General features: G+C 37.8%; 1 protein-coding gene across 2 annotated transcripts; it reads right to left on the bottom strand.

The window, feature by feature from the left end:
• Positions 1-1825: 1825 nt before the first annotated feature.
• Positions 1826-16707, bottom strand: LOC104414377 (glutathione reductase, cytosolic). Of its 2 annotated transcripts, none has more exons than XM_039300446.1 (17): positions 16564-16707; positions 16073-16219; positions 15206-15270; positions 14245-14314; positions 12485-12556; positions 10578-10781; positions 9878-9951; positions 9702-9785; positions 9324-9411; positions 9095-9176; positions 7740-7813; positions 6951-7058; positions 6734-6798; positions 4125-4238; positions 3399-3498; positions 2606-2659; positions 1826-1954 (listed from the first exon to the last, which is right to left on the bottom strand). In XM_039300446.1, exons 2-17 carry the CDS (start codon positions 16211-16213, stop codon positions 1865-1867), a joined length of 1485 nt encoding a protein of 494 aa, XP_039156380.1. In that variant the 5' UTR covers positions 16214-16219; positions 16564-16707; the 3' UTR covers positions 1826-1864. The 2 variants fall into 2 exon arrangements, with proteins under 2 accessions (XP_039156380.1, XP_010023756.2); XM_010025454.3 differs by lacking the exon at positions 16564-16707 and adding an exon at positions 16296-16316.
• Positions 16708-18640: the final 1933 nt, after the last annotated feature.

Here is an 18640-nt window from a genome sequence, read left to right as displayed (position 1 = left end):
ACACCGGATCTCTCCCTCTAGATCCACTCGGGTTCTTTAGATTCCATCGGCCTAACCCTGGTGACAATCAGACTATGAGATCTCTCTCGAGCACACGACACAGACCAGTCACGGTGATCAAGTTATTAATGGCAGCTGCAACACAGAAAGTCGAGAGCGAGAGAGAGAGAGAGAGAGAGACCGTCGGAGGCCGCTCGCCACTACCAGCAACAAGGCCTGTGGCAGCAGCACCTTCCCCAAATCCAAATAATCTGCAATCATCGAGGCGTGCAGATCTCTTTTTGCCTCCGGTTCCTAATCTTCTTTTGATTTACTGAATCTGTTCGAGGTCTACGTCTGGTTTAATCTGATATTTCTTTTTTCTTTTTTTTTTGGTGAAATTAATCTGATATTTCTTTAAGGGAAAATTCCAAAAAATGACCCGAAGTGCTATCTTTTCTTAAATAAGGACTCGAAGTAGACCGTATTTCAAATAAAGATCCTCAAATGCCATTACTTTCTCAAGTGGATGTTGTTTCAAATGTTTGTTTCAATTAAGGACTTGAAGAGGTTATATCTATTGTAAATAAGGACTTAACTTTCTAATGGTCAAGGGTATTTTCGTTATTTGTTATTTTTTTCCTTTTCTTTTTTTTTTTGTTGGTTCTTCTTCTTCCTCTTCATCGATGGCGAACCAACCACTGGCAATGCCCATAGAGGGCTGGCAAGGCAACCTTCACCCAAGGGGCCATTCGTGAGGTCAGCCAGCGCCGATGAGGGCTAGGCGACCTCGCCCCTCGCCGGTTGCTAGTAAGGGCCGACCAACCGCAAGCAAGGTCCAAGCGAGGACAACCCTTGCCATCGCAGACCCTTACCAGGGGCCGGTGAGGGTCAATCTTGTAGATAGCCCCTGGGCGAGGGTCGCCATGCCTAGGCCAGGTCGTCCCTCACTTGAGGCCAACGTGGGTGGCCCTCGCCGACAAGGGCAACGATGCCTAGCCATCGACAAAGAGAAAGAAGAACCGGGGGGAAAAAAAGGGATAAGAAAAGAAGGAAGAAAAAAGGGGATGGAGTGTCAATTGACGAAACTACCCTTAACCAATTGGAAAATTTAGCTTGCTAGCAACTAGCGAGGTCAGGTCTTTATTTGAAATAATCAAAATCACTTCAAGCCCTTATTTGAAACAACTAAAGTTACTTCAGGTCCTCCTTTGAAATAAAATTCATTTTTGGTCTTTATTTGAGAAAAAGATGACACTTCGGGTCTCTTTTTGAAATTTTTCCTTTCTTTAATTTGTCTACTTTTCTATTGACAAACAAGTAGAATTTTCAGACACAAGCTCTCTTTTGGTTCGACTTATCAATACAGACAAATATACGAGCTCTTCAAGTGAACCCAGGCTCGTAAAGATTCTACTGCATGAAAATCGATAAATATGAGTTGACAAAGTCAATTTGGTCCTAACCTTAACCCACCAATTTGCCACATATCCATCTAAATTCTAGCCTTAAGATCAGACAGAGGGTCGATGAGTGAAAAGTTCTAAGATGTCTGTGACATTGCCATACAACGATACCTGCATCAAGATGCTTGAGCAATACATGCGGAGTTCAATCCAATGAAACATGTACGCCCGATGTAGTGCAGCAAATAAGAATAAAGCAGTCATTCAGACTCATAATACTGTCGACTTTTGGCAAACATGTACAGCGATGCTACATAAATAATCCGTGCCACTAGCAAACTGTTGAACTCTCGAGAAGCCCTTATTGGATGCAGAAAATTATAGGCTGATTCCCCACACCGCAGTCTACCCACGTGCACAATGAATGCATTCCAATCAAGTATTTGTAACCGCATGTATTGCTCTGTAAGAGTTTGTCTTTACAGATTGGTCTTAGGCTTGGGACTAACCCGTCTTGTGACTGACCTCATGGTTACGAATTCCTCCGCAGCAGAAGGATGGATTCCCACCTGAAAATGAAATTGAGATGAGCCGCAGGGGTCAAGTCACTACTATAGGAGTTGCCCAACCAAGTTCACTAATATCACAAAGAGTACCCAGTACACATAAAATCTGCAGACGTCTTCAGGCACCTGTATCGACGTGCTTGCTCACCTACTTGTGTGTGTTTGTACATAAAACATCTGCAGACGTCTCCATGCACCTGTATCGATGTGCTCGCTCACCTACTTGTGTGTGTTTGTGCATGTTCTCTTAGCATGTGTTTGTAAACCTCTCTCTCTCTCTCTCTCTACAACTTATGGATGTTTGAGCTTGGACATCCATGTTTGAGCGTGTTGTAGTGGGCATTTGGGTACAAGAGTAGATGATGTGGTGGCAAAGTTCAAATTCTAAGTTTCCCTCTCTCCCTCTTGAACGTCCATGCCTGAGCATGTTGTAGTGGATATTTGGGTACAAGAGTAGACGATGTGGCAGCAAAGTTTGAAATCCCTTCCTCCCTCATTCTCATATGGGCAACTTAAACATCCATGCTCAGCATGTTATAGTGGGCATTTCGGGTACAAGAGTAGACGATAAGGTGGCAAAGTTCGAAATCTAAGGTACACATTGCATTGCAACTAAAGATTTTCCAAAGTAGGTAGAGAGATAATAAATCTTACCGTGCTGTCAAATTGGGCCTTCGTTGCACCACACTTAAGTGCGATGGCAATGCCCTGTAATGAAAGTAGACATCATACAAATGGACAAAAGAAAATCATTACAGGAAGAAGATTTCCTATATAAATCAGTTTGTGTACAAAATAGTTAATATTCACACATAAATTCCCCAAAATCCCAAAAAGATCATCCACAGCAATATGCGTGTGTATCTAGATATAGAAAGGATATAGATATATATGTATGTACTTTTTTTCCTTTTCCATTTTGCAGCAAGATTTCTAAGTACAGTGGCACTACAGAAACTCCAATTTCTTTTATATAATTGAAGGAGAGATTACTCAGTATAGCTTATTTTGACAAATGACTCTGACAACAACCAAATAAATCTTACCCAATTAAGTTGGGTAAGCTATATAAGTGGGCTGGGCTACATGAATCCTTTTATGATATTGCATTTCATTCTGTATCAATCTTGTTCTTCCATTCTGATAAAATATTCAAATTCCAAAGTGGACAAGGCATGATATTGCATGCACGAAAAACTAGTTCGCATGAAAAACTTGGAAGCAGAAATTTCCCAACAATGTAGCTTTTCGTTATTATTATGAAACAGTAATGGGAATCGCCAAAAGGAAAACAGATTTCCAGAATGTTCAGTTTGTCCATAAGTATTTTCATTTCGACAAGTAAAATGCCGAGAAGTTAAAAGTTCACTGATAGAAAATACAGCATGAACATATGAAAATAAAGTATGGAGGTCTCAGCTAATAAAGAACTAAATCAGATGAATACCTGCACAATTTCAGGTGCATCTGGCCCACACATGGAAGCGCCAACAACCTTATCTGTCTCTGCATCAACAAGCAGCTTCATGGCTGTTTTTTCTTGCCGCCTGGAGCCAACAATTCAAGTTAGATACATGTCAGAACACAATAATTGGAAGAAAAAATAAGAAAGCCTCATATATAGTATAATGGTGCAATTATCCATTTTGCAAGAACCAGTCATGTAATTTGTCCAGCTTTTTGAGTTGAACTTTGCACCACCAATTCACACGTCTTGTGATCTTGAAACATAAAATCGGGTTTTTTCTTTTATTATCAGTGCTTAACATAGTTGAAACTTGAACCTCAGTCAATCTTGCATATGCTATATCTCAATTGACAGTTAACTTCTACCAGAAAAATCTAGAATAAATGGCTAATGTCTGAATAAAGATTAGCACAGTAAGGAAGCTACATACAACACAGTCGCTGCAATATTAGCTTCATAAAATGCTTGGCTTTAGTCATAATCCATGGAGTTTACGGTGTTTTATAAAACAACTGCTTTCCTACATTACACGTAGCATCCCACACAATAATCAGGATACACCTTAGACTTGTCTTGTGAACAAGAAATTAATGTGTCCTTCCAACTGTCAATCCAACAGGATGCAACATTTTAACAACCAGGTCCATCAGTCTATTCAGAGGTTATGAAGTATTTTCAACAATTAAATCTTATACCAATACGTACCCAGAGACTGTGTTCTTCATTGGGTTGAATGTAGATGTGAAAACCAAAATATCTCCATTAGCTTGCTCTATTGCCTGCTCTTCACTCAGTCCAACCACAGATAGAGGTGGTATGCTGTGTGCAATGAAACAGGAAAGCAATAAATTGACATAATCTAAAGAGGCGGACTAGTATACTTGTCACTCAGTAACAATAAGATATTTTCCTAAGTAGTTATCAGGACGAAAAAAAAAATAGCTGTAATTGTATTACTTACAGAAAGCACTTTGAATTTGCATACGAAGTACAAAGATGAACATCCCTAGGACTATTCTCACAATAAATACCATAGCTATCCTGTGGCTGAATTCAATGGATTTTTTATAGGCTAAAAAGGCAGGGAAGGAGCTACCAGTTTTGTTAACCACACTTCGCATTTTGCCAGAGAGTTCCACACTCAAAACAAAATGTTTGGTTTGAGCCATAGCTACTACTCATATTAAGCAAGTGCATTACCACCACCCCACCACAATGATAGTGAGAGTAGAGCCAGGATATCCTAAACCATGACACGGTCAAACCTACATGCCAAACACACCAAGGCTTCTTGAGGCCAAGGAGCAATTAGGCTTATTTTGAGCAAGCCCTCAATGCCATCTCATCATAATGGTGGTGGGAGTAGAGCCAGGGATGTCATATATCATGACATGGTTAAACCTACACCACAGACAAACCAAGGCTTCACGATGCCAGATGCCAAGTAGTGACTTGGGGTTTCACACCCGCGACCAAGGGGCCCCAAACCACTTGCGAGGAGTCCCAACACCAGTAGGCCAACAACCAAGGTGGTTACAAATAAGTATCACTATATCAGCAGAACTCCATAGAGGCAAATGTCACTTGGACTGGCAGAATAGTCCTTCAATGAGAAGAGAAGGACATGGACGAGAATAATGATCAATAACAGGAAAGAGGACAAAGATACAGCTCACAATCTATCAATCATAGTGCCTGACAATTGGACAGAGGGCATTGATACTGAACCAGTAAGACATGCTTCATCTCTTAATCAAATCCGAATAAGAAATCTATTCCTTTTGAAATTATCTTATAATACTGCTAAACATCAAAAGTTCATCTAACACAATAGCAAAACTATGGATAAAGATGTTAGGTGGTATCTTCTAGATTCCCATAACACCTTAATTGGACATCCTGATCAAATTTGCAGTCTTAGAATCCTTATGAATATTAAATCTGACATGAGAAATTTATTATGCATACACCAAGAAATCATTCTGCAGCCCAAGTTTTGATATGGGGTATTAATTTCATGACACATATGCAGCAAAAGAATATCCTCCTTTCTTTGGTATTTATAGTAATGTGAAATCTTACAATGATATAAACCAAGGTCTTAAAGAAAACATATGGTGACTTTTGTGCATGACAATAAACAATTAACATCTTTGCCTACTCTGTTGCCCCTTTTTTCCTGTTGGGAACAAAAAAGAAGTAACCTCTTTTTTCATCTTTTCATCAAATTTAGAGAACTTTAATATGGTTAAAGTATACATACATGCAGCTGAGCTTGCCAAAAATCCCATTTATTTTGTTTTACAACCAGAAAACTTGATGTTTGGCTACAGTTTCTTCATATTATCAGTTGGATGGTCCAAATGAGTAGTGAAGAGGTACTATTTTTAGGTAGCAATTCAATTTAGTAATCGATTCTTTTTCTGCACACGGCGCACAGGTATATCACTGGTACAAATAAAGCGCAGGATTGTTGTTAAGCAATTTTGATGACACCCAACCTTGAGTTCAATCAAGAGTACACCTTTAACTCATCTGAGCCAACTTAATATAATTGTTAAGCGTCCTAAATCCTGGGATTTGTAGGTTTTTAAGCATCTTATATATATTTTCCACCCTCTAATAGTTTAAGGTTTTAATTAAATGTCTATCCTGTTGCCCGATCCAATTTCTTGGCACCCTTCCGATGACTCATATCTCATGTCAAAAAATAAGTCCCTCATCCTTCTATTTTACATGCCTCAACAACAATGTTCAGCATTCCACATCCCTTAATTATCTAACTTCAATAGGTCTTCAAACACATGTAGTCTCCTTTCATCTAATAGCTTGAAGGTTATACATTGGACTGTCTAATGGTAATTTATAACTTATTCTCAATGGATTTATGTTCCACTTTTAACTGCCCACAATCCTTTACCATTTTAACCCCTTACTACCATGATTTATCCCTTGAAGAGCCAAGTCTCTGGATATTGCATCTTTTATCTTTCAATTCTTCTACTACGTCAGAATACCTGTTCAGTTGCATTACTAGTAACAATTCCTCTCATAGTCAATAAATCTAACTGTATCCAACAAAGCCTAAATCATCTCCGTTCTTTTAGGTCTTTTGGCTAGCAATCTACCCAACCAAATATGTAGTCTTACTTCAAAGTCAGTATCTAGAAGGGTGACAGCCACAAAAATCATCATGTTCAGTTTTTTGGAATTAGCTACTGAGTAACTACCACAAATAACTAACACTACTCCAGCAAGAATGCCAAAAAAAAAGTATGTTGATCTCATTGTTCCAAAAGCAAAGAGGTTATCACCAGAACACCGCGTAAGGTACATTGATGTAGTCTGGTTTGCTAGGCTGCCCACCAAAAACAGATTTCTGGAAAGATTGGAGAAATAAATGAGCACGCGAAAGTGAAAACAGGACTGAATTGTACAAATGAAAAGGAATCTGTAAAAAGGAGCAAATATAAAGCTGGCAAAGATGATGTGGATCCAGTAAAAGGAAGGACAAAAAGTTCTAAAACATACAGCAAAGCACGTTCCCTCCATCAGAGCAACAGGGGTGAGATTCATCCGATTGGTAACATCGCCAACAGCCCATATGCTAGGAACATTAGTGCAGGAGTACTCATCGACCTGGAAGAAGAAACTAAAGCACATGATTTTTACTGGACAACCAATAAGGTCAAGCTCAAATGTATGATAAGCATGACAGTTAGTCTGTCCGAGATGAGTTCAACTTTCAACTGCTTTGCAAATCTTGCAACCCTTATAGTTTTGACTTTTATTTAACATGGAAGACTTCAAAACTTCAGAAATTACAAATACATGTAGAATCATTACAATACTTCGAGACTAAAACATCTTCCATTTTCAAATTTTGAAGAAAAATTCAGACGTAGAAGTTAGAAGTAGACGAAAATCCCTACCAAAAGGTTATGTCATACAAGTTGATAGGTCGAGACTGATATGATATTTCACTACCCATTGAGTAGTATCAGCAAATACCAATGTAATTAATCATGCAACCCAAGTCCTCAATAATACAAAAGATTGCATGAAACCAAACAAGAAATGATATATATATAGCTGGAATAGCATGGAAAAAAGAGAAAAGACATCAAAAGCCTACTTTAAGAAAGTAACGGCTCATCTAAGAACATGGATAGATTAAATGAGGAGAATCCATGTGTTCATGCTTATTAAAATATTACCACTAGATATTTATGATATGCCCAGTGTTCATGCTCATCAAAACAAGTTTAACTTGATGGCAAAAGAAAACAGCAGATTTGAAGCATTAAAAGATCTCACAACCTTCACAGCACCCATTGCATCAGTTTCAACGCCCACAGAAGCCAAATTCAACCTCTTCGTATTGGGAATTCGACCTGCAAAAATCAAACGAAGACAACCACCAATTGTTCACCACCATGAACAACTTTCTGGTAGAACTACCAATTCATCTCAGTCATTGTACTTTTTATTTTTCAAACTTGACTTGGATTTCACTTCCAATCAAGTCACTTCTGGCACAAACCAGTTAGTGGTTCTTTGACCAAAATCCAACAAATTGACCTAATTACAATACAAAAGTGAAATCAAAGTTGAGGGGCTTGATCAATGGCTAACACAAAACTATGACCGAAGTGAGATGTCTACAAAAGTAGTTTACCTTGTATACACCCAATTAGTTAAATTGCATGTAACTAATCAACTGGAGCAAATCTTAACAAATTCCAAAACTGAATTCTTTTGCTGATTCCACTTCCAAGGAAAACCTTGAATCAGTGACCATGTCACCAATCAGTTAAATTGCATGTAATTATTCAACTGGACCAAATGTTTACAGTTTTTGAAACTACCAATAACCCTGAATCAGTAACTATGTCACCACTCAAATGCTTGGCAATATCACTTATTCAAAGCATGGAATTCAGGGCTATATTGCAGCAGCTTAGGCTCTTCTGATTAGTCCAAGATGTGGAAACTGCAAAAGTGCATACGCAAGCCATATGCAGGAGACAACTCTATGCTACAGAAGAGAATCGATTTCACATAAATTTTGGGAAACATAGTAAGCATGATGATGCATATACTACATCCATGCAAATCACATTTGAATTAGATGGAAAGGGACTTTTCCTCCTATTTAAAAATTAACCTAAGTATATTGGCCAGTTTCAATGTAGCGATAAGCATTAATATAAAAATGCAGCCATTTAGTGTAATAACCCCAAAATTATTGAGCAGAAACCACACTCCAATGTACAAGTACACTGAATCTTCTCAAACGGGTAATGGAAATACTAAGGACACAGGTCACTATAATTGAGCCATCTAACCACTATATAAGAAGATGGGTAATATCTAACACTTGAAACTAGTTATATGAAAAAAGGATAGAAAAAAGTATTGGTTCAGAGTAATTGCCCCCACACAACTAATATAAGAACAATCACATTTAATACTTCAAATGACAGAACCAGATCCCACAAAAATAAAATAACCTTTGTTACCTATCTAATGAGTTGCTTATCATTGTACTGATGAGAAAAAAGTGCTGATAATAGTTTTAGCCCATAAAATAATTGGAATAAGCCCAATTGAACATTAAGTATATCTCTTTACCAAAAAAAAAACATTAAGTATATCTCTTATATATTAATTACCGGTGGCAAAGAGTACAACATCTGCATGCAGCTCTTCCCCATGGTCTGTGATAACTTTTATGCCATCCTCCGTTTTAATCAACTGCAATTGCAAATTCATGTTTAGTGTAATAATTCAGTTAATGAAAGGCGAGACACTAATGACAAAAGGTCTGAAAACTACAGTCAGACAAAAACGAGAGAAATAAGCAATCTACAACTTCATGACCTAACAAGCAGGATGAAGTACCTCTGTCAAGTTTGTCCTTGGATGCAAATTAATTCCCCTGCCTTCAAGATTTCTTGCAACAACTGCCCTCATTTCGTCATCAAAACCTCTAAAAATTTGCCAAGTGAGAGTATTAGCATAACACAGTAGCTATCTAACCAAGGATATTGACAATAACTGGCTAAAAACTAAAGATCCTCTTCATCATGTTTAGAAGATGGGGCAGGCACCATAATTAAAATGGCAGTTGGTATTATGAGTTATACATGGTGTCCAAGTAAACAGTACTGCAAATCTGGTTTGCAAAGTGCAATCCCGCATATCCATGACAAATTTAAACAGCAGCACAAAAAAAAAAAGAAGGCTACAATTTTTTAAAAGCAAAGTCAGCATTTGAACCTCAGTGGGAGCTCTTTTCTGAAAAACAGATCCACAGTGGCACCCAATCCACGCCATATTGAAGCAAATTCCACTGCAATGTACCTGAATGGTCCAGAGAAAGAACAGTTTCAAACATTTAAAATACTAATAGACTGAACATCATGTAACAAGAAATTTTGGATATTATGACAGACCCTCCTCCAAGCACCACAGCACGCTTTGGTAACTCCTCCAAGCTCAATGCTTCATCAGAAGTTATACCCAACTCCTAGAAAATCAATACAAGAGAGATGTTCAATGATAAGGTGAAGACAATCATACAGACATACGTATATTCACAGCTTCAGCAACCAAATCTCCAACTTAAAGTACACATGCAGGTTTCATGAAATGCTAAACGGATAAAACCCAGGAAAACAGGATAAATACAAATATATGCCTCATACATTCATGATAAATACCAGCTAATACTTGAAATTTATATGAGCACATAACCGAAAATGGCATAGACATCAACAACCACAATTCGTACATGCAAATTCTACTTTTGGTTGTCTAACAAGGTCAGTTTCATTCATTCTGTCCAATCTATGAATAAAATGTAATTATCAGGTGGGTCACCCCAGCTTGGGATTGCTTTCCTACAGCCAATGAGCCTACAGCCTCCTATCCATTCCTTGTCAACAGACAAAAAGTTCTAAAAGCCTAAAGTATGCAAATGAATGTGCAAACTCGGGCCAAATGCAGTGAATAACTTGATCAATTTCCACCATCAGACCAGACTTCTTCAGCAAAAACAGTTCATTGATTACGTGATTCTTGGAAAGTGCTTCAGAGGACCAGTTGTTTGACATGTGTACTACAAGAAACGTCAAGGAAAAACAAAACTCCTACCTGCCCTGGGATATTAGGACGTTGAGCTCTGCCTCCAGTTGCAATAAGTATGTGCTTTGCAGAGTAGCACAACTTTGTCCCATCTAACTGTGTCACCTCAACTTCATTGGGGCCAACTAGCTTTCCTTCTCCTTCGAATAATTTGACACCAGCATTTGCCAACAATCGCTTGTAAATTCCATTTAATCTGGTGATTTCCTCTGTCTGTATATTTCAAAGAAAAAATCCATTTTACAGTGGGCCCTAAAACATACAAAATTCTTCACTTGCATCGCAGATGATCTAGAGAATGGAGAGAGAAGAGACAAGCAACTAGTAACTAGATCAATCATATTGTCAAATGTATAAAGCTCAAGAGAGTGTTAATTGGGCAACGCATGATTAATATCAACCCAGCTTTTCTACATGAATATTCAACTTGAATTAAAAACAGGGATAGAGAATAGAAAAGTAAAAAGAGTATTTCAGTGTCATGGTAACAGCCAGAAGAATACCAATATGCACTAATAGTTAATGATATTAAGGTGAACAAAGATAATATAATTGCAATAATTGAGACCCAAAAGGCTTTGCATCAGCATACTTTAGAACATTCCCCTGCCAAAAAATCCATGCTTAAAGCAGTCAAATTTTCCAATATCACAGATTAATCTTGCAGAGAGAAAAGCTATTTTCATCTGCCCTTTAAAACCCTAAAACATTTGCGCTGCAAAAAAACTTAATTTAAAAGTCAGCAACCTTCTGCTAGTCAAACATGCTCCTGTCAGACTGATTGACATTGAATTAACACCTCCTACCACAAATCTCAACTAAAGCTATCCTAAGATCTAACTACATAAAGAAACCCTGTGCTTCATGGATTTTACAATTTTATCTTTAAAGGCTTTCCTTCCAACCATGAGCTTCATTGTCAATTTCAGAATTACCCAACTAAAGTGCTTGACAATTTGCCACTATTTGCAGATGCAGAACTGACAAGGTGTCATTGAGGCATTAATGTGGCATGGAATTTTTCAAACCAATAAAACATTAACCATAAAATGTCAAATTAGCGAGAAACAGCACATCAACAAGGGTAAAAAAAAACAGTAAAGACACAAGAGTACTGGCTTAAGGTCACCAGTGATTAACATCTACCAAATTGCTCATCAATGCCAAATGACGAATCACTTGTTCAGATACAGGAAACTCGATATAGGTGCTTGAATGTGCTAATTATCAGGTAGATTGAACATTCAAGTTCAGGACAAAGTCCTTAAAGATCAGGAAGAATTGACGACACTCGACAAAGGAGTTTTTGAAATAGTTAAGCCTTCTTATGAAAATCTTTCTATACCAAGTTCTTCACAATAATATTAACACAATACAAATCAATGACAGCCAATGTGATGACTAACAAGGTTCACTGAGACACTAATGTGACACAGACTTCTTCAAGAGATACAACAAAATGGTAAAGGAGATACTACATCAATCAAGCGGATAAAAAAAGGAAAGTGAAGAGTTGTGACTTGAGATATAGTTACTAGCAATTCATGTTTGTTCAACTTCATCAATGTCAGATCCAAATAAACATTCAGGTATGCAATGTATAATTATGTGCTTGTAGGTGAACTTATAATCAGACACGTTTGGAAAAAGAATAGATTAAAGTACAGTACAATCTCAAAATTTATGTCTCTGGAACCGAATTTAATACCCCTTAAGATGCACAATTTTCAAAGTATTTAATCCAATTTTTAATATAAGTGTATCCCCTATGCCAGTAGTCTCACAAAAATATGAATAAAAGACAAATCAGTGACATTCACTTGCCCATAATCTCTAGGATCTCTCGTCAGTAGATTGATAAAAAAGCTTCAATGTTCATTTCAATTGATAATTTAAGAGAAGACATGAATCGATACCTTCTTGTGCAGAAGCTTTTTCCAGTTAAAGTCAACTTTCTCATTCAATTCCCATCCATAATTCCTTGCATCCTACAGAATCAACCATCAACATTAGTTTGAGATCTTAACAATAAGAATGAAAGTAGATATCTACAATCCCCAAAAACATGCAGTAGTTTGCACAAAATAGGCACCAACTAAGGACCGATAGGATGGAACCATTTAGCATGGGAATAAATAATTACTTTAAGAATGAGGCCATAAAAGCCAATGTCCCAATTGAATGCAGTAACTTCCAGGCTTCAGTTCAAGACATGCTAATATCTAAAATTTAATGTCAAATATGAAGTTTTGCAGCTTGAGTTTCATCTCCATCAGATAAACTCAAATTCACTAACTCCTAGAATGGATTAAAGCCAAAAGCTTTTTAAGCATTCCAAAAAGTCAAAGACAACAAATTGGCAACGTGATTGTTTGGTTCACGATCTGGATCATAGGATCACTGGGAAACAGATCCAGATTGCGGCAAAAATCCCAAACAGGTGGGATCGTGGTAGGTTCATGGAATTCTGATCCTACCTACGATCCTAACGATTTTTTCCAGGACAGAAAATTCATTGATTCAGCTGAAGGGAACGGAATTTGAGCCTTGCAACTAGCCCAAGAGTACAAGACCCACTCCTCCTTTGGAACATATTACTTGGCTCATTAGCAGAATAGGGCCAACGAATCAAGGCCTGGTCTGAAGTGAAGACTCTATATAGAGTGAAGATTTCTGCCCATCCTTTTGTCCTTCATGATGTGCTCATCAAGCTTCTAACTTAAACATCATTTTTATCGATTATTTGTCTGAAGCTTTCTTCTCTATTCTTTTTTCTTTTCAAATAGTTGACTCTTCAGAACCTACCAACTTCTCCTTTACGTGCTAATCGATGCTGCAATCCAATTTTGAAGCTTTCTTCATTATTTCAGATTTTTATTTATAATTTCTCTGTTTGCTGTGTGGCTCTAATCTACATACATTCTGAAGTTTTTTCCCTGTTTTCTCATGTTAAACTTTCTACACTGATTTTTTTGCTAAATTACATTATTTGTTGTTGCTGTGATCAAGTCTTTGATAAATTTCCTGTTTGGGAGAGGATGATATTAACAAAGATAAGTATCATGTGATGAAAATATGACAAAACCCAAAGATGAGGAATTTTAAGGATGAGTCAATTTTGTAAATTTTTTCTCCCTTTTTTTTTCTGGGGAAGGTAATAGTTGTCATAAGGTGATTTTTTAATATAGCTTGCATTAAATTCATTTGGTGGTTTAAATGACATGTCATGTTTGAACTATTGCGTATTTCTACATACCTAGCTAACTTCAATGTGGAGATTATAGAATGCAAAACTCAGAATTTGACCTTACTCGAGCTTAATTCTCCCTTTTCAATGTTAGCAAGCATGTAATTGGGTAAAACAATGTTAAAACTTTGCATTTAAGGTCTCAATCTGTGAATTTCTAGGAACTTACGATCCTCAATCCGATCCTATGGCTTGATCCTCAAAGACCTCCAAAAGATCCTACTTAGGGTCCCAATCCCGACAACCTTGATTGGCAACATATACAACTTCATAAACATTTGCCACAGACCTTCTTTTCATTAACACCAGAGTCTATTACACTTGAAAAAAATACACTAAGCAAGCTGATGACCTAGTTTTTAACTTTTAACCCAAAAAGAATGTAATGAGCTAGAAAAGTAATCTCCTCTGATGAAGATATAAACTCACCTCCAATTCACCCCCAAAAGCTGCCCCATACACCAATATTTTCTTGGGAACACAACCACGAAGTACACAACTGCAAACCAAAAGTTCTCAATAATGTTATTCATCCAGACCAGATGGTCCACATTCAAAGAGGAGACACATAAGATTCTCTTGGAAGCAAACAAACTGAAAGAATAGTCTGATCTATGTCAGTACCCAAAAAAAAAGTCACATCTGTCAAGCAACCAGATGGTTGATAGCAAAATAGTCCTCATGCCCCTCACCTAATATTTGAAGCAAGAAATCCAACGATGAAGTTGCCATTATGCACAGCAATGAAACACTTGATACTGAGATTACAAAATTCAGAAGGTCCAACCATTGTGCAAGTTCCAAAGTACATATTTCTCATCCAATCTAGCACTACAATGAGTCTCAGTACAGCATAAAGGATTCACATCTATGCAGAGCAATTAACTCAATCAGTTGGTCCTTCTAAGAAATAATGCAACATTAGGGTGTGGTTCATCACCTGCCTCAGATATAGGGCACCCAGGGGGTTGAAACCCATACACAAAAAACAGCACAATCATAAGACAAAACTACAATGCTGATCGATGCATCTACAACCACAAAAAAATTTCCCCTATACCAAAATTGCAATATTTTGAACCAGCTTTCAATAATTGCAGAAAAAAGATGACTCCTAATTCAAAGGCTCTTTTACTCTGCTTTTCCAAATCAGCCAAGAAACTGAGAGAACTATATGGTATAACCAACAATAATTGACAATAGTTGAATCCACATTCTGAGCTAAAAGTTAATGATGTGTTTTAATGGATTTAGAGCAATTAGTATAAAACTTCTCAGATATAATTCTAACCATAAATCAATCCAGAAAAGATTTAATTATGTGAAAAGAGCAAAATGTCGAGGCAAAAAGTTCTACGATGCCACTTGAACCAAACTTTGGCAGACTTACGTTCCACCAACTCCTCCAATTACTTCCGAGCTTATTGGATGAAAGGGAAGTTCACAGATTCCAACCTAAAATCACAGAACCAATAAATCATTAGAACCCAGAAAAAACTTAAGGCTCATCAACATCCAAAGGACAAAGTGTGTATGAGGACAAAAAGAAGTTCGACAGGTCATATACAGTCATCTCATCATATGCTAAAAGAATCTATTAGTCCTTTACCCAAATGAGAAGCAACTATATGAATGACTCAAGAGGATGAGCTCCTCATTTTCGGAAGATAACTCAATGAGTGCCTAATACTACCACTAAAACCAGTTTCAAAGCATTATAGACAGGGACAGACTAGGCTTATAAGAAGGGTGGCAATTGCCCCCACTAAATTTTGTATGATACATAAATGCATCTTATGTTTTTAAAAACTTTCAATTTTGCCATTTTGCCCCCACAAAATTTCTCAAAAAAGTAAATAGTGAAGTTACTATTCCACTTTTTTTTCCTTCATCTTGCCCCCACATTTAAGGATCAGAGTAGACAATTGTAATGGCTCCACTACATCGTTGCTATTCCAATTAAATTTATTTAAGAAAGCTTCACTTTTTTTCTTATCTATTAAATTATTTAACTACAAAAAGCTCAATGTTAGTCATTTAAAAAATTAAATTTATGAACATATAATAACTTATTGAATTGGCCCACTGGGGAAATTGTTCTGGATCCGTCCCTGATTCCAGCACTAGAATATGCACAACGAAAACAATAACTCAAGCAAACCAAAAAAAAGAACTAGGAACACTCAAGAATCATCACGAAGGAACACAAGATCCCCGTTAACCAACTGTTCTTTCGTTGGAAATCCAAAGCCCTTACCTTGGCTCCATAATTAGCAGCAAACCGACCAGCACGGACACCCCCGCTGCCCGCACCGATCACGAAGAGATCGAAATCGTAATGCACGTCCGCTTCATCTGGTTTGCCCATCTCCCCATCAATCAGCATCTTCCTCGCCATATTCTCCTATACAATCACAAACTGATCACCGGTCCAAAACCAACAAAAAAGGAAAAAAAGAAAAACCGCGAAAGAAGCGTACGGACTGAAAAAGCAAAGCTCGAGCAAGACTTCGAAAGCCTCAGAAAACTGACGATCACGTTAAACTAGCGCGGATCACCCGAAACCACACGCGACAAACCACGACGTCCCCGGCGAAAACCACGCTGCCAGCAGCAGCAGCAACCGACGAAAACACAAAAAATGGGCGACCTCAAAAAACCGGAAAAACGGACGAGCGTTGAAGCGACGCGCCCAGCTCCTGCTTTACCGGAAAGCGAGACGCGACAATGGAGTCGCGAAGGATTTACCTCAGCGTTGCAGGGGGAAGCGTTAGGGTTTTGAGAGCGATCGAGAGAGAGAGAGAGAGAGAGAGAGATGGCGAGGAAAAGGCCACGAAGCGTCGCGGAAGAAAATGACCGACTGGCGATGGGGGGGGGGTGGCGTCGATGAACCAGCGAGGACCCGGACGCGAAGGTGGCTTTTATACCGAATCAACGCGAGAGAGAGAGAGAGGACAGATTGAATTTTAATTCTACTTTGAAAGGAGGATGGGAGCGCACGACGCCGTTTCGGTCGTTTCTCCATTCTCGTCCTCGCATGGCGGTGTGCTGCGGGAAATTCAGCCGGTGGGCTGCACATAATTGACATTTAGGTGTCGTGAGCATCTTCTCTCTCTCTCTTTTTGGTGGTGCGTTGACTGTGGTGGAACCAGTCAATGCGACCTAATGATCTTCTGGCAAAAAATTCAAATTGTAGGACCACCGGCTGGCTGCGTCGTGGGAGACTTACGAGGATTAAGGAATCTTGGATCGGATCGTCGTTAAACTCATTATGATCTCAACAATTTTACGGGATTATGTGCGTACATAAGGTAGTGTTGAATCTCGGGTTGATCGGTTTCTAGTTTTCGAAATCGAGAAACGGATCGAAGGTTCTTGGGACTAGATTGGACTGCACTACTAACCAATCCAATCCAATTCCACCGAAAGAGTAGAGTAGACATGAGCATCATAGGGCAAAAGGGAAAGATCAAAAGAGGAGAGAAAGCGTGTGTGAAACATTTAAAAAAATAAAAACAATCAATCTTACCTGGTTTGGAACCAAGAACGGAATGGTCAAACATTGGTTCCACCTTTAGGCTAAGTAGTAGCAATACTGACATGTGAGATGTGACACTACATGACACGACATTTCAACACATCGTTTTTCAAAAAATAGAGAATTTCAATACGTTGGAATACGTTATATTTTTATATATTTAAATCAAATTAATTTGATTTAAATCACAAATAAATAAATAATAATAAAAGAGTCGAGAATGAAGTTACATTAAAAACATTAATCAATTATTTATTAATATAATTCATTATTTCAATTTAACAATTCAACTCCATTCCAATAATTTATAAAAGTTGGAAGAAAAAAAAAAAACAATACACATTTTGAACTTGCGTATCACAATATGTCATAAGAAAAGAGAACAAAACAAATTTGAAGGGTTAATTGTGTGTTATGGGAATTAAGAGTCGAAGAGAAGAAAAACTAAAATTTTCCTTTTCTCCAATTATTTTTTATTACATACATACATTTTGATCCATCATTTATTAATTTTTTTTTTTAAAATTGACCTATGTATATTGGAATCACATGTCGGAAATTCCAAACTTGCATATTGAAATTCCGGATTTGCATGTTAGAGAGTGTTAAGAAAGTTGACTAAGTATCGGAATTTTTTTACACATATTGATTGAGCGTTGAAAAATGTCGAAAAGTGTCGAATATATGCCGAGGTGTCTAACCGACACAACACCAAAACTCCCGAAAAGTGTCAATTCTTCCCAACTGGTTTGTTTAGTCTAGCCCAAGCGATTCTTGATTCGTTCAATCCGTTTTCCTCACCCATGTTTAAATACTAATACAACTAAGCACGCATTTATTTCGATTTATAAAACGTTGAGAATGCATTGCATGTTTCAAACCGTGCAAGGACACTTAAATCCAACTCTAGAACAATCTGTTGCCAATTCTGGAAAATGAAACGGACGGCAACGCCATAACCTGAAAGTACTTTTCTTCTTCTTTAACAATGACAGTTTAGTTTGATTCCTCCCTTAATTTCAAAATGTACTCACCTGACAAATCGTGATCTCTCAATTCGAGTGCTAAAACTCTTTTCGTACAGTGCACATTGGACCGCGCACGCATCTCGCCGGTGCCTTGTCCCTAACAACCAACATCTCTAATTTTGCGAGACTAGCGTGACGATTCTCGTGCTCGTGCCAATCCTCAAAATTTACATACAAAAATCCGGACCGAAGTTGAAATAGCAGAGGCCGGGTTGTCTGTTTTTTTTCCTTTTTTTTCTTTTTTGCCTTTTTTTCTTTC

Source organism: Eucalyptus grandis, chromosome 8 (genome assembly GCF_016545825.1).
Source record: "Eucalyptus grandis isolate ANBG69807.140 chromosome 8, ASM1654582v1, whole genome shotgun sequence".
NCBI lineage: Eukaryota > Viridiplantae > Streptophyta > Magnoliopsida > Myrtales > Myrtaceae > Eucalyptus > Eucalyptus grandis.
This window is presented reverse-complemented; position numbering and strand designations above follow the sequence as displayed.